This window comes from Gallus gallus, chromosome 10, assembly GCF_016699485.2.
Source record: "Gallus gallus isolate bGalGal1 chromosome 10, bGalGal1.mat.broiler.GRCg7b, whole genome shotgun sequence".
NCBI lineage: Eukaryota > Metazoa > Chordata > Aves > Galliformes > Phasianidae > Gallus > Gallus gallus.
In genome coordinates, this window is record NC_052541.1 from 18,258,298 (window position 1) to 18,275,717 (window position 17,420).

Consider the following 17,420-nt stretch of genomic DNA (forward strand, 5'->3'; position numbering starts at 1 on the left):
TAAGAGAGAGTAAGCAAAATGAAATAGAAGCAGTTCATAAAATGATCTCAAAAGAATCCACTGATTTCAAAGAAAGGGATGCGGTTTCCACAACTGAGTGAGACCCACTGTGCCTCGTGCATCCAGTGACCTTGCTAAATACACCAGTACAATAGTTCAGCATACAACAAATGCCCTGAAGTGCAAGAAGACCCCTCCCTACGGCTCATGCAGCCAGCTGCTCACATGAATGCTGTTAGGGTTTAGGAAAACACAGGCTCCTAAACGCTGTGGCTGCCACTGCTCCGGCAGAAATGTCTAATTGGTCAATAGGAGCTCCGGGGGGAGAACACCAGCAAGCCTAATAGACAGCAAGCACCTGGTTCATTGATATAAAAATCAATAGGGGAGCGGCTTACTCTGAAAGCATGGGAATACACAGGAGGTCTCCCCATAATGACCTTCCCCGTTGGGTTCTGAATGTAGGATATCTTCTCCTACAGCAGAGCCAGAAGAATCCATTTGTGAGCGGCTATTGAAATACTGGGTTTAGCCCGCAACCAGTTCCATCACATTGTGGTGCTGCTCATTGTTTCATAGCCTACATGAAGCAGGGCCATCTCAGCAGTGGGCTGACTTTCCAGAAAGGCACCTGCCATTGCACAAAGATGCAGTACAATCTGTGTTAAATGCAGTGCTTATGAAGGGTGCCATTCTGAAAGCTCAAAGTACCCGCACTTTGTCCCCTAGAAAAAGTCCTACGGGGGATTTTGAAATGGATCACGCAGTCATGCTACCAAGCCTGACCTGAAGCAATGGTTTGTGAAGGTAAAATGGTAAAATGGCTCAGACTGCCAGCAAATTTGCCAGTCACTGCTGATAGAAATGGGGTTTGTGATGTACATACTTATCCACAGGGAGCTGGATTGAGACCAAAGTCATTTCATGCAGGCCGCTGCACAGCCAAGAGAAGATAATTTTCAATCTGTACTGACCTGGCCTGGATCAGACCTCGTACCCTAGGGATGCAAAACCCTACAGCCTGCTTTTATTCCCCATGGTCTACAAAAATAATAGTACAGCTATTTTATGGACATAAACATATACTGCTGTATGCATACAGAAACAGGTGGGACAATTCAGACGTCAGCAATGAAAAGGGGTACACAAAAATTCGGATAGGTACAAGTGATTCCTGGCCATCTCTATTTATGTGAGGAATGAACCAAAACACAGGGCACGGGATGTTTTGATGTATGCTAATAAACTCAGAGCTTCCAGCTGCAGCACAGCTGATAGAGAAAAGCCTTCCATACCAGCAGACAGTGAGAGTTCTTTCATTTCAAGAAAAAAGCTTCCAGCTCACCCTTAATTAGGCTGAATGGAGCAGAAGTGTTTTTTGCTGCCTGCTTTAGATCTGCTACTTGTTCCACATCCACTTGTGAAGTTCTTCGTAAGCTTACAAAATTATCAGATGAGTTTTGAGGCTTATCTTCTTCTAGAAGCCACCAAGGAAATGCACACTCCAAGGAGAATATATTCCAAAAAGACCGGAACCAAGACAGGGAGCCCTAGCACACAGCCACAGTCGGTATAGGGGATTTGACTGCGTTATTGTGACTTACATTTCCACAGTTAATAGCATTTTTGTCTTTAGCCGCTTTTCAAGCACCACATAAATATTTTTAACTCGACCCAACGTGGTTTTGCAGGGCACAGTTACATCCTCCATTTTTTAACAGAATTTGACGTTATACTCTGCCTTAATATTCAGCCTTTGCTCAGGTAAATTCCATTCCTTCTTAGGGAATATGATGCATGGTACCTTTAACCTCATTATGCAGGGAGGGGATTGTGTTAATTTGGTGTCCAAAAGCTCACCTGAACAGCTTTTGCTAGCTAATGTGTCATAGGGGACCTGACAGAGACAGGCTACTGCAGTGGGATAGGAAAAGCCAGAGGACCACGCACATAGATCTGTGGAAAACAAGGCTTTTTTTAGTTCTGCTTCATATAGGAAAACCTGTGTCATTTTCATTATTAATTACTAATTATCTCATTCCAAATTACAACCCACGCTCACACCCACCTGCGGAGTATGGATGTCTTTTTCCATACCCTTTGCCACTACAACTAGCCATTCTCAATGGCTGTGAAACATTGGATTATGAATAAAATAGAAAACCAGAAGAAGAAAATGCATCTTCCTTGTGTGAATAGGTAATTCATGAAATGAGACTGGGCAAACTATTCTTGTTGCCTGTGATACTCCAGCTAATTGGACAACTGCTGTGCCAGAAAACCTTTTCCCCTCCTACAGCAAGTACAATTTATACTGGTGATTGGTAACAAGAACATCTTGATAAAATGGCTGAATTTATTTTATACCTATAAATGAAAAGAGCTCTTAACAAAGGGGGGTAACTGATATGCTCAGTAAATCAAGGATAAAGGGACACAGGCTCTATTGAAGATTTTTTCCCCTCGTCTTTTCTTTTTAAACCCTTTTGATGAGGTGCCCTGTTGCTCAGCAATGAGCTTCCACTGAAGTACATTCGGAATTATCTCAAAGAGAAACAGATCATTTAAATAAGTTAAAGCCCCCAAAACAGATTCACTATCTCCAACCTTAGGTTCACTTCTTTATGTTAAGAATTTAGAGAAATTTATAAAATAACTTTATTACTGAACCAGTGACTTACAAGGGAAAGAAGCCTCATTCATTTTTCCTGCTTCTTTCTGAAGCTGTGAAGGATGATACATTTAAAATAAAGATGAAAGCAAATATGTAGAAGAGAGGGAATATTCTGATAAAGTTGTTTTTATCACCTTGAGTGTTTAGAAAACACCCACAGCCATCGATTCTTTAAATTCCTTCAGACCTACCTGAGATTTTGGTCCTTCAGGGAAAATTCAACTGAAGATAAGATAAGGTGCTCCATTCTATTTATTCTTTATTCTTTTTTTCTATTATTATTCTTTTAGGCAACAGAGAGAATTTTAAAGGTGTAGGACCGGAGAGCAGGTTAACATTTTTTTTTAATATAGAAGGACAGACTGTTTTTTCTCTCCTGTATGCCTTCTTCAAGGAACAAGAGATGTCCCAGAAGGAAGCCAGTCATGGCTGGAGAACTCAACAGACTGTGTACCTTTAAGTTCCCCATGACCTCTGTAGGTAAAACACAATTATAATCTTCCTCATGTCTACAGAAAGGTAAATTGGTCAGTTTACTCACTGGGTAGATATGGGGCAGAATTAGACTGGCCTGAGACTGTGTGTACTTGCACTGACTGAGAGATTCTCTCTTAGATAATTTGCCATACGTTTGCCATGCATTTGAATGGGTTTATAGGAATACAATATACACTTATTTTTACTGAGTATTTGAGCAATGGTTCATGGTATTTGTTCATGGTTAAGATACAGAAGACGACTCGCAGTCCAATATGCAGGCGTGCACGTTGGAAGTAATTTGTACTCCTGTGGCAGAGAAAGTATTACACTGAGGAACTTTGGCACATAGGCAAAATTTGTATTTATAGACTCAAATTAAGCCTGTGTTTCAGTCTTTGAGTGTACAGATTCTTACTGAGCTCAGCCAGGATATATATACATAAGCACTTACATAAGGATATATTTGAAAGGCAATTTTGATGCAATGTCAACAAAAGATGCAAATGAAAAGAGATGTACAGAATTGGGATTCATCTTGGGAAGTTTTAAGGAATCCAAGTGACATTCCAAAAGCTGAAAAATCTAGTAAGAGTTTCTCCCTCCTGTAGTTCCCATCCCTTCCTGCACTGTGAGATACAGGAATCAGCGTTCACGGGATCTACCGATATAGTCAAGGAATAGAAAAATGTCAGAATGAATTCTTTCATTTTGGTGATGAAGTGCTAGTAGCTTTGCTTGCCAGCGCGCAGGGTTCAATAAAAGCAGACAGGTCTTCAAAAACTAGCAGCATAAATAGATGAACTCTTTAAAGTAATACAAGTTCTGTCATCTAGGTGTGAAATATAGACCTAAGTGCCCGTCAAAGTAAAGCTGACCACACATTTCACAGATAAGTGTTAAAGTTTTCTTAGCGTCCCAGGCTGAGAAATGTTTTAACTACATATCTCCTTGCCACAATAGACAGAATGAAAGCATTTGAAGTTAAACACATTTTTCAAAGGAAGAAAACAAAGCATCCGTAAAGAAACAAAGGCATATCATAGAATGAGGTTTCTAGATAGCTCCCGTTTTCAAGAGAGTTGCAATTAGCTGTGCAATGGAGAAGGTGAACCTAGCTGTATTTCAGTAGCATCTATAATGATTTCAATAGCTAGAAAGCTGATAGGTATGTGCAGGGGGTTGGTTGTGAGACCGAAGGTCAGGATTCCTGTGGTCTTCTGTCATACTTAATTCATATTCTCTGGCCTTCTTCAACACATCTATTGAATTACGGAAATAAAATTCAATGAACCAAAAACAAAAGAAGAGAGGACAGGCCAAACCCTGGTTCCTTTTGCATTCTTACAGTACAACAGAATTCAGCGGACTTCATAAAAGAGCATCTGAGATCAGAATTTGGAAGGAGGGGGAGGTGCAAGTGAGCGTAACCCCTCCACCGCCCCCATAATTGCATCCCAGGAATTTACTGCAAGGAGTGACTGTTTGTGTGTAGGAGAGAGGATCCAATTTCCACCTGTCCAGAATTTCCCTGTCTGCTTTTTAAGGGTAATCTTTGAGTCATCCCTGTGTGCGTTTTATCAGATTCCTTTTTGCCGCAGATGAGATGGCAGCAGAATGGCTTTTCAAAACCACTTTTCAGAAAAGCATTACTGGCAATTCATCACATGAGTGCTAAGAGGAAATCCTCAAATGTTTTAAAAATACAAGTTTCGGGGAAGTGCCCTATTCGCCCTATTGGTATTCTCAGCATGATGATTCCCTGCAATCATCTTAATTGAACAGACACAACCCCTTAGCCTCACGGTATGAGTGAGATGCAGTAAGCACAGTCTTTGCAGCAGCGTGGACTCATCTGCCAGAGCATATGAGCAGTAGCTCCAAGTGTGCTCTAAGATTTTGGGAAAGATTTTGTTGCATCTCCTTTGCTCCTATTATCTTAGTTTCATCACTGCGTTGGCCGCCTCCAAGAACTGGGTTGTCTTGGCCAAAATAGTGGATCATTCTAATTTCTCAGTTTCTTCTTCAGGCAAAACTACGTGTGGAGTCTGCAGTTAAAATACTGCACTTCCCCAGTGTGAGTGTACCCCCTACTTCCAGTTATAACAGTGCCATTCCTTAGTTTGAGCACAGTCTCATACAAATAACCTGTACTGGTACCCAGTAATACCCTTACACCAGTGTAGTTTGTTTTTGGAGCTTGGTATATACAAATTTGGACGGTGAGTCTGATCCAATATATTCATTACAAAAAAAAAGAAGACATAAAAGGTTTTGAGATTCTATCCAAAACTGCAAGCTCACCAATATTTAGCTTTGGCATTTGAATTTTTGGAAATGTCAAAGCTAATAAATAATGTATTATTTTCTGAGCTACAATGTACCTTTTCATTTTAAAACTTAAATCTGCTTACCTTCCAAAAAATTAGGTGCTCTGCACACGTACATTTCAACCTATGGGATGGCTGCCTTTCCACTTAATACGTTTAATAAAGGTGACCAGATGCTTTGTGTTTTTCATGGCTTGTTCTGCATCCCAACAAAATGTCCCTGTTTTGGCTGTGATCGCAGATGATTCATTCTGAAACCCAGCCCAGCTGCCCTGACACAACGGAGGCAGGGCACTGTTAAAAGGCAAGCCATCTGTGCAAGACAAGTGGGCTGGAGGAGTGCTTTGTCAGGAGGAGACTGTAATTTCTTGGTCACTGTGTTTTCTAGCCATCCAGTAACCCCAAAGTCCTATGGGTCCAATCCCTATGCCTTTGCAATTCTATTTTGCAAATGCATCCTACACTCCATTGTGCCCTCTTCCTTCTCCCTTACTAAAAACACATCACCCTGCTCTGCTATATAAGCTCCTGTATTTCTATGAAATGTAAGATGCTGATCTCACTTTATGCTTTCCAAACATATGTCAAGATTTCTGACCCTGTAGCTGCATTGGCCAAGCCTCACGCTTTAAAAAGCAAGTGGGATTCATTTAGGGCTTTTCTGAATAATTAGCTCTGCCCAGTTCTGCATTAGCATCACTCTATTGTCAGTGCTGCCAAAAGAGACATCCTGCATTCAAGAACAGACACTGCATTTGCTTGCAGGCTAGCTGAATTCAAGGGCAAAATTCTACCCGCAGGCAGAGCTCCCCACTGCCTCAGCAAGAGGCAGGCATATATACTTGAAGGCAAAGCCCAGTCTTGAGCATGTCATTGAGATACGGCACTTCAAGCCTGGAGTGGGTGCTGACCCCACCGCACCTTTCCCACCTTCCTTGTGCCGAGCAGCAGTGCTGATGCCTTTCCCTGCCCACACAGCAGAGCAGTGCAGCACAACACAGCCATGCCGGGGCAGGAAGGAAAGGTTCCTGTCAACTCTTCTTTACAGCCTGTGTTCTCTAGCATTTGAAAGAACTATTGCAACTGAAGTCATCTGGCATGCATACAAATGACAAATATGCTTCAGAGGCAATAAATTAGCAATTTCAAGGCTTTACTTCCCCTCATGGACTAATTGCCAGAGATTATAGTATATTATGTGAGAGCAATGATACTAATGCCTAAATATGCTTCAGTGATTATAGAGCTATCCTCAATAACCAAGCTGTTTAAATGTCAATGCAAGAAAGCTCTTTATTATGAGATTAAATATTATTTTGTAGCAATGCAATAGGAACTTCCTTCCCAGGCTTCACGGCTGCAATAACACTGTCTTGGAACTATATATATTGGGCAAACAGTGGCTTTTTTAACATGTATACAGTAAAGGGTCCCAAAACATTCTTGTGCTGCATACTTGAACAGCATTCCTGATAAGAAAGAGGATATTGGTATCATTTTATTTTGAATTTGTTACTTACATGCTGCTGCCTTCATCCATTTCTCTATATTAATACTTGTGTGTGTAGCACTGGTGTACAGACAAGATAAATTCTTGTTTTCTATCAGTGTAAACAAGAGGGAAATCAAACCTCAAAGCTCTTTTATTCCTCTTTTTTTTTTTTTTTTTTTTGTATTTAAACAGGACTGCTGTTTTACACACTTTTGACAGTCCTGCCCCTCATGTCTACATAAGTCTATATATACCCAACATTAAGAGAATTCCTGGAAATTGGATGGAATCTTCAATATTCAGATTCAGATTTCAACAAGGAGCAGAGAATAAAAGTGACTCTAAGCCACATCTCATATAAAAGTAAGGACACAAAATAAAGACAGCTTCTAGTGAAGTTGTGGCAGAATTCTCTCCTGAAAATAACTTTTTCTCTTAGGAAGCATTGTTTCTTAAAGATAGCCAGCAGATCTGCTCCATGGCATGTTCCTGAAGTGAAGTAAAAGAAGTGCTTCATATGTGAATGTAGAGTTGAGTATACCCTGACCAAGAAGTTCACTATCAAGAATTCCATTGGCCCAGCTGCAGCAGGGCTGGACACCTGGATCCACATCCTACCACGTTATATTGCAACCTGGAAATCATTAATTTGGAATTTTATTCTATCCCTCAGGATACCTTCCTTCTGTTGTTTCATCGTGGCTGATTTCTTCAGCCATTTTATATCTCGTCTATAAAATATAATGGTTGTTTACCACAGAGTGTCTGAGGCTCCTTCTGATGCTCAGGTAAAAGACACCTGCCATATATATTCAGAAAAGACATAAATTGCTCTATCATTTGTAACATAAAAAAATCTTCATCTATTAAAATCGCAGCGTGACTGACAAGGAACATGCAGAAAGGCCAAGAGAATTCTTTTTCTGCTCTTCTAGGCAGACAATAATCTGACATCTTTTTTGTTACATCTTGACTTAGAATGTAAGATAGAAAACCATGCCTCTGTGCTTACAACAGTAACAAACTTACAATAGTGATGTTATATAAATAAACAGAAGTAATATGTTAGCACTGCTCAAAGGAGAATTAGGTGGACTTACAATGGAAAGGGGAAAACTAACCTGCATTTGGCTGCTTTTTGAGTAAATATTATTTGAAATGAGATTAAGATCTTCTTTACTTTTCTGCAGGCACCTTATGCCATGCCCCATTACCCCCAGCTCTCACTCACCATGTATCCTGGTGCACACATACACTTCCCAGTGATGCTGTCGCAATCTGCACCATTCTCACAGGAGCAGGTCAGCTGGCAGCCCTCGCCGTAGTACCCAGGGGGACAGGTCTCATTGCAGTACAGTCCAGCCCAGCCAGCTTTGCAGCTACATTCTCCAGACAATGGATGGCAACTAGGGAAGACAGGCAGACATCAATGAGATGTGAATGCAGAAGAAAAAAACCATCTATAAACTGTAGGGATATCTCAGTGGAATATTTTAAGTGCAACGCCAGCAAGAGTCCCACCAAGAGCAGAACAAACCTGAGCACTGCTCATGTGTTGCTTTGCCAAAGATCAGATCCCTCTCCACCCTCTCCTCTTTTCTCCCACCTTCTCATCAACCACCTCACCTCCCCAGCCATACAAATCAGGCAATGCAGCCATGGAATATGGTGCTAAGCACCAGTCTGCAGGGTCACTTCCAAACATCTGGGAGCTGTCACTGCACCCATTACATTTGTGTTTTGGTTCTCAGATCAGTGTGACTTGCATTACTGACATGAACCACATCACAGTTAATCCCTGTTTATGCCACACTGTTTGTGTGAAATACACTCAGTTAAAGATGTTCACAGTTAGGGAAGATTCAATAGATTACAAATCTGGCACCTCAGCAAAACTTTACAGGAGGGAGAGGTAGAAAGGAAAGTGCTTGGAAGGGGAACATGCCCTTTGGAAAAATACTTTTGCAGGGAATATTCAGCTATAGTGAATAGAACTGATCACTACCTGAGCCTGAGCAAGAATTTATTCAGGGCAGGAGTCAATGGGAGCCCTGGGACTCAACTTCAGCTGTGCAGGAAAAAGAGTCAGGTTCCTTTACACGATGAATAATGAGCATCGCTGCCCACCATGAATCCTCCGGTTTTCACTTCTATTCAGACAATTCCACACTTGTGACAGCTCACAGACAGAGAAGTAGAAACAAAATTCATGACCACAAGACCAGGCAACGCTTGGTCCCAGTGAAGACGTCTTTGGAGGTGAAATCTTGGAACAATTGTTCCTCCTGCTATGAAACACTGCTCACAGTTTTCTCTTCTGTGAACAGTAAGAGCATCTTCCAAGTTCACTTAGGGCACTAACTTCCCCCTGCAGCAGGAACGGAGGCTGGAGAAGTGCAAAGTGCTGGTGTGGGGATGTGGCTGTGTCAGGGCCGTGGGAAGGGGGGCAGGGGGTGATGTCTAGGCTGGGGAGGTGAGGTGGTTGATGAGAAGGCGGGAGAAAAGAGAAGAGGGTGGAGAGGGATCCGATCTTTGGCAAAGCAACACATATTGTCTGAGGCCAGCTGGGAGTGCAAGGCTTCACTGTGAGCTCAGAATGCCCCAGGGGCTGCTGCACTACAAGACTGCACTTCAATAGTTCTGTCTGGCCCTCGGTGAGAGATGAGAAATGATAGTGCCACAAGCCAGGCTTTTTCTATCATTCTCAGAACAGGAAAGAAGAGAGTTCTGCAATTGGTACCTCTCTATGGACCTGCCTCCTGCTTTTTTGCTTCATAGAATCTATTTATTTTCCTTTATGATTATTTATTGCTATAGTTTAGTATTGCGAACACAACTAAATAGGTTTCTTTACACCTATAAAATTAATATCCTATATGTTAATTTTCAAGGCAGCCTCATAAAATGTAATTTTCAAGTATGTTTCTGGCAATTACTGGTACGAGAGGTTAGTCACATACTGTTGTGGCTAAGAATGATCAAATTTTGTGAGTGTCGTGTGTTCCATCATAAACGGTGTTTGACTGAGTAATTAAAACAATTCATCAGCTTAGCAAACTACTATCCATGAAATTCATCTGACAAAGCAGTCCCTGAAATTATGGCTGTTCACACAGCACCTCTTAACATTTAGATGAAAATAATAAAAGCTCCTCTTTTCCCTTCTGTGTCTATTAATCATCACCTAGTAGAAGAAGAAGCTGAACATTAAAGAAACGTTTTGGAGTGGATTTTTTTCTTTGTTTTCACTACTACTGCATGTATCATATGGTTCCATGAGAACTGCATCTGTTTGCTAAATTAAATCTTCCAAATGTAATATATGACCATGGCAGTTTGAATCAGTCTATAACAATTCAATTGAAAATGCTATGCTCAGTAAGAATTTCTACTCCCAGGCTGCTTTCTTCATCCAAATGACAGCTTTTTTTGCATGGGATGCAGGCTATTTATTAAGAACTAACAATCACCCTAACATGCATTAGAATAACCAGCATGAACCAAAGAGACTTTGCAGAAGAATCTGGGGAAAAAAAGGGCATGGACTCCATGTAAAATGTCCAGTAAAAGATCATGTTCTGTCCCCTTCATGCCACCTTCTACTTCTTCTAAGGTTATGAGCTAGGAAAACCCCAATGTGTTTGTGGGTTCCTGCACTCATGTAATCTTCCCCTCAAAGAAAGGACGGTTTTACCATCTGACAATTAAGGTGCCCAGATGCAGTGCTAAATTGAAGATAGCTGCAACTTAGATGCTTAACCAAAATTCAGAAGACAGCTGTTCTATTCCTGACTCTGCCAGTGAATCTTGGCCATGTAATTCTGTATTTCATCGTTTCCATCTGTAAAATGATGCCTCTCTTACTTTGGAAACCCTTTCAAGATCTGCAGTTGAAGTCACTAAATAGTAAGTTTTCATTACTGTTCTTAATATTCTGCTATGTGTGAAATGTTCTATTAGTTAAAGTTAGCAGAGCTATGCACTAAATATGATGCAAAATAGTGTTTGAACGCACATGTGAGTGAGTTAGGAATGTTTGTTTCCTACTGTATGGGTATTCTATAAACTTTCATTCTGTGTTGTAACTATGTACATAGACACATAACCATAGGTAGGAAATCCATCTGCCATCCATTCAAACATCTATGTGTCCAGCCTATCCAGTGAACTGAATGTTAGCTGCACTGAAATTAATGTTAATGGTAAAGTTGTTAAAGCAAAGAATAGGACATACAACTAGAAATGTGATCTGTATAATTCCTCCCTTCCTGTTCTGACTGCACCACCTCAGGTCCACATATCGTTTTGTCAGGACAGAAGGTTGCATAAGGTACTTCTCCATGCCATCAATGAACTGAAATTAAAATACACAAACAGTTCCTCTGGAAAGGCATCTCTTAATGGATGGGCTGGGGCTTTTGGAAGGACCCCAAAAAGCAAACACACTAACATCTGCTTTCCAACCACTTGCTGTAAGCATAAAAGAACCTTAGTCTTGAAAGAGTTTGGCAGTGTTATGCATTGGTATTTTGCATTGAATCTTAACAATTTTTATTTCTTCTGATCTCTTGGATAACAGCAAGGAGTAGCGTAGAAAACCTAGAATGAGTGCAAGCAGCCAAGTGTTTCCCTGGCACTGGGCCAAGCAGAGGTGGAAACTGGAAGCTGTCCACAGCACACAACATGAGAAGAAAGTTGTTCCATGGCTCTTGCTGCAGTTTAGAAGCCAACCATACGCTCCCTGGCTTTTGAGTCACATTTGCAGTAACAAAAGATTATTATTTTTTAACTTCACTGGCTGAACTGAAAAACAGAAAGTCATTTTTGACCTTTGAATTTTGTTAAACATCTAATTTTGAGGAAATCTGTTTCCTTTCACTCCAGGGAATTTAACTTTCTTAAGGCAAATTGGGAAAAGAAACGCTTTAGACAGCACAGTCTGTTCCAAATCTTGCTTTTGCTCTCCACACGTCTCAGTCAAAACAACTTCTTCCCAGTGAATTTCTCAATGTTTAGTTTACACACTAGTGGAAGTCATCTCATCTTAATAGCCTTAATAATCCTTATCTAAGAGCATTTTCTCTCTTCTGGTGTCTACACTGCATTCTGTCTCCCTTATAAATGCCCTCTTGCTTTTAAAGAAGTAGTCATAGTGGGTCTGTAGGGCCTCTACTTCAATTCAGCACATTTACAAAGCCAGGCTCATTCCACTGCATTCTTGCTTTGGGGACAGAACTTCTTGTTCCTTCCCAATTTTCCAATATTTAGATAATAATTAGAGCCTCTCATGGTTAACTCATTTCATCAGACTCCGTCACTGCTGAGCTACAGGGAGGAAAGTGACACGGCTTAAGAGGTCATTGTTTCATGCTTTCCTCCCTGTGTTTCTGTCCTGGGAAAGACACCACTAAAGGCTGTGGGTCCCCATGGTTAAGAAAGCTGAGTGGCTGAGACCACTCATCTATTCATCTCCTTCTCTACTTCTCAGAAAAGTATGCTTCTCTGTCTCTTGCAGGCTGTTTCAACATGGGTTTCTTGCATTTTCACAAGTGTATCCTTCTCCATGGAAGGACAGTCCAAGTCACCAGTGTGCCCAAAACTACCTAATTCTAGAGCTCTTCAGAAATCCTGCACAATGTGCCTTTCAGTGTGCTTTGGTGCAGAAATCATTGGATGATGCTCTTTGGTCATTGCTAGGCAGAAGATCAGACTGCATGATCAGGTTGGTCTCTTCAGACATTAAAATAGATCTGTGAAAATAAGAAAGCTGATAGTGTACCTCTTAAGGTTCCTCTCCAACCTGCTCCTCAAAGGCCCCAGAACTTACTGTTCCAGCTCTCCAATAACCACATCAGATGAGTCAAAACCTCTGACAGGAAAAAAGCAAGCTTCCCTCACCTTTCAAAGGTTTATTAAATTATCCTGCACTCTTAGGTATCTCAACAAGTAGCCAACAGTTTAAATGGATTCTTGGAAAAATAGATGGCTGTCAGGAAGTGAATCACTTTGGAAGACTGTGGTTCCCGTGACAAAAATTCATGGGAGGAGGTGGCTGGGAAGAGAAGTGTTCTGTATGGGACAGGTTAAACAATCAGTAAAAGATGTGTTCAGAATATGAAGTGCCTTTGGAGAAGGTCATATTCCATCAACTCTGACACTCCTTGGCTCAGAAATTGACAGTGCTCTGAGGAGCTCACTGAAAAGTGGAAAGCTGAAGTACCACGAATGAATGAAAGAACATTTAGAGATTTACAGCTTCCTGATATCTCTTTGTTCCATAACAGCAGTGATAAGATGCAGGAAAAAGGGAGATTTTATCAATGGAGAGACTAGACTCATTTATTAAGGGGATAGAGATAAAATCTTAGCAGAGGATGCTGCAAGTGAAGCTGATGAACACGTGATGGGACAGAAGGCATAAAAAGTATCTGCCAGACAGCAGCCAGGCATAGGTCAGGCACATGGCATGTAGGAATAACCATAAGTTGAGAAAAGAGCTGGGAAAGGACTCGATGCCCCACCTGCCTGAATGCTCTCATCCTTCAGATCTCACCTTCCTTCACAGCCAGATGGTGCCAGACTGCTCCTTCAAGGACACCTTCTGGCAAACCCCCGGAGCAGCTCCCAGGCAGTCTTCTGGCCAGCCCAGGATGAACCTCAAACCCACAGTCTTTCCCACTTAAGAGACTCTTAACAAATTGAGCAGTAAGCTGAGAAACAGAAGCCAAGGTCATCCTTGACCATGGCCTGCAGTCCTGCACTCTGGGAAAACAGGCACACACACAGGCTTCTGCAGGCTATGAGAGGAGGGGTGAAGACACACAGTGTCAGCTACTATCTGGAAGCATGTTCTTACCCTACAGTACCCAAGTAAGAGCTTTCAGTGAGGGGGGTTTGCAGTGTAATTACTGCAGGTCTATGTGGTGCACGCTGGCAGTGCAGTGTGACATACAGGAGTTTAGAACTTAGCTCTCTCTTCTTGAGTCATCTCCTACCCTCAGCACAACATAACACTAAACTTTTGTGTCTAATGCTCAGCTCGTGCCTCAGGGATATTATTTTTTGCAATGGTATCATGATGCACAGAATGCTCTGATGTGATAGAAGCCTGTTGTCTAGAGCTCCCTTTGAGGTGTCAAACACTTTGCATCCTTGCTGTCAAACCCAATAGAGCTGGCAGCTATCTTTCTGTAGAGGACTTGTATGATCAGAATTACAAGGCTTTTAAATAATCCATTGTGAGCTCCGACGTTCAGTGAAGCAAAGCCTCAGTGCTCACAGTTGAAGTTGAATTCACAAGAAAGATCACCTGTTTATTTCTAAGACAGAGACAAATAGAGTCTACCTCAAGCACAGAAACAGATTTACTTGAAGTGTTTGTGTGTGAGTGTGTGTGTGCACACAAATTAGGCAGTTTTGCTTGCATACATAATTGAGGAGGTTGTTTATATTTTAGTAAGCTACAAGATTGCAAGGTAGGTTTGTCATCATCAGCAAGACAGTCAGGCCTCCACCCAGCTGGTTTAAAATTGAAGAATATCCACATCAAGGGCATATTTGCTTGGGCATCACTTATCCCACCCTGCTCTGAAGCCAACACAACCCTGGATTGGCTGTGAGTACTCAGCAGTACTGGAATGTAACAAAAGGGAATCAGGTGGGAGCTGAGGGGCCCAGCATCCTGCCAACATGGGAAGGACAGGTGGGCACTCCAGGCCATCAGAAAAGCTCATGGCAGCTGCTGTTTGTGTCCAGGCTCCCTTTGCTGTACGTGAGGAAGTGAGGAACCTCCAAACAGCAATTCCAACAGTCAGTAAGCAAGGGGATACAAAAGGTAGCAAACAGGATAACAAAGAAAAGCCTTAAATTCTTCCTTTTTCAAGGTTCAGAAGTTATTGAAGCCTGCAAAGGGAACATAAATTCAATCTATCTCATGTTAGGCGCTCAAGTCTCTTTGTGGCTCTCAATAATGAGAACCTCAAGAATCACATCCTATAAAAAAACCAATGACAAAGGGAGTAAAACACTGAGACTTGACCTTCTAAGTGAGGCTTACTCCATTTTAGGTACACTTCACTGATATTTTTCTTTCTGAACACTTCACACGTACACAGAATGAATGAAGAACAAAACCAGGCACCCATGAGGAGAGAGGAGATGTCTATTTTGACAACGCCAGCTTCATTACAGTTCCACAGACTGACTTGGCGATACCGATTTCAGTCTATTTATACATTGTCCTCAAGTGTTTTCAACAAGGTAATTTGCCACAAGACATAAAATGAAGCAAATTAGGCTTCATTTTGAAAGTCCCCTTGCTGTCTGTAGATTTAACAAGAAAAAAGTAAACATATTTATATTTTTTTAACTTCAGGTGGACATTATCCATATTATTCTTTAATGCTCCAAAGACTGCAGCTACAGGATAAATCCACGTGTCCCACTGTCTCAGATTTTATAAAATCTGTTTAAATAGTTAATGCTCAATAGCTGGCTGGACTGAAGCTTATGGTTCCAAACCTGAGGTCATTTAAATCAGAAGTTGTAATACAGAGGAATTGTATATGTTCTTAATTAAATCTACAGAGAAAAGGCTGTGGGTATAGTGAAATGATTTTTTTCCCTAATGCTTTTATTTGAGTAGTCCCTGCACCAGTATATAATACGATGTACTTACCTGAGGGTGTTGGTAATATTGCAGGGGCACCTCTTGTTGCATTTGAGGCCATAAAACCCTTCCGGACACATTCTTTCTTGACAGTGAATCCCTTTAAACCCTGGGTCACACATACACGCTCCATTCACATGGTAACACTTTGCACCGTTTTGGCAGTCACATCTTTGTGTGCACTGAAAGCCAAATGTCCCAATTGGACACTCTTCTTGACACCTGCAATGAAACACGTGAGACAGGATGCAAACAAATGCTGTAGTCTACTCTGCTTATGACATTTACATGAGAATGTTTTTGTTAACCAATTAAATATAAAACCGCTGCTCTTTTATTTAAGTAATACACTGTGAACTGGCATCATTGGGTGATGTGACATCTTGAGCATGTAAATAGCTGTTAACCTGGGTTAGTCTCTGCCCAATTATATCCTGCAAAATTTGCATTCGTTAATATTACCTGAGTTAACAGAATGCATTCTTGTTTCTTGGACCTCAGCATTCTCCATGCATAAGCCATAACAAATTCATATACGGTAAGACACTTTCTGAAAGAAAACATGACTTAATCTTTTCTCTTCACCAGAGAAGGATTGCACACCTTCTTTAAAATCTGCCACTCCTCCTCGAGTGACAATGAAGTCCGAAAGGAAATGTGGTCTATTGAGCAATATTAATAAAATGTAGTCCAAGCAAAGGAGAGCTTTACTTTCCCTCTGTGCAGCCATTGCACCAGCTTTACAGTAACCAGGAGAAAATATACTCCTTCATCTTTTGCCTGTATTCTGAGCAACTCCAAATTTGCTTTTCATCTCTTACTCCAGGGACACTCAGTACTGCAAAATCTCCAGACAAATCACTTTCACACTCCTTAGCATCGCAGCTCCTCCAAAATTGCCATCATTTTAAAAATTTGATAGACATAGAGAAGGAATCTGCAAACACACAGATTGTTTCAAATTACACCTTCCATGCACTGCTTTCCGCTGTTTCCCAACTGGAGATATTGTGAATTCTGCAAGAAAATCTCTTTCATTGTTCTACAGTTTAAGTGATCGTAATATTTCATACTTTAAAAAGCTCAGCTGAAGTCCTACAGGAAGCTACAGATTCTCTGCTTGACATAATTCAGAGGTCTCAGAAACTCGCCATGAGTCAGTACTACCACTTACATGATCCACCGTGAAATACAGATACGCCTTTTCAGTTAATAAAAAAAGAAAAAGAAGTCCAGAAAAGCCCAATTCCCTTATCGCATGGATGCCAGGTATTGGAAATTGCCTATCAGCATTAATTTAATCCTAAGCATTGATTAAAGTGTATACAGCAAACTCAGTGGATAGAGGCAATTGTTAAATGCCTTTCTGCAGGTCATTTCACAGCTGGCAGGTGAGAGTTAATATAATGATCAGTAATAAAAGATTAATGCATGATGCAAGCCAGGCAAAACTGCAATAAACACAGTCAGTATATAAGGAGAGAATTACTACTGCAGCTTCAGATTACTGCATTTTACTAAAAATAAATGAACAAAGCCAAAGGCTGAGCTGGTGATTTAATTGCAGCAAGCATCAACACAGTTGCTAGTTACACAACCCAGGTTCAGGAGTTCATCTGAGACCCACAGAGAGGAGCCTGTGGCAAACAGGAAGGGAGAGAGCCCAATGCTGGCTGCTGGCCCTGCTGCTCTCAGGGCAGTTCAGCTGCAAAGGAAACAACCAGCAAAGAATGGGAAACATCAGGACTGGAACACTTACAGCAACTGAAATGCAATGAA

General features: G+C 41.2%; 1 protein-coding gene across 11 annotated transcripts in view; it reads right to left on the reverse strand.

The window, feature by feature from the left end:
* Positions 1–17,420, reverse strand: part of MEGF11 (multiple EGF like domains 11) — a 276,513-nt gene that overhangs the window by 64,812 nt on the left and 194,281 nt on the right. For all 11 annotated transcript variants that reach the window (XM_040706671.2, XM_040706670.2, XM_040706666.2 and 8 more), the window contains 2 exons: positions 15,651–15,863; positions 8,205–8,379 (listed from right to left, as the gene is read on the reverse strand). In XM_040706671.2, the coding sequence (XP_040562605.1) occupies positions 8,205–8,379; positions 15,651–15,863 (388 nt within the window). The remainder of the gene's footprint in view (positions 1–8,204; positions 8,380–15,650; positions 15,864–17,420) is intronic.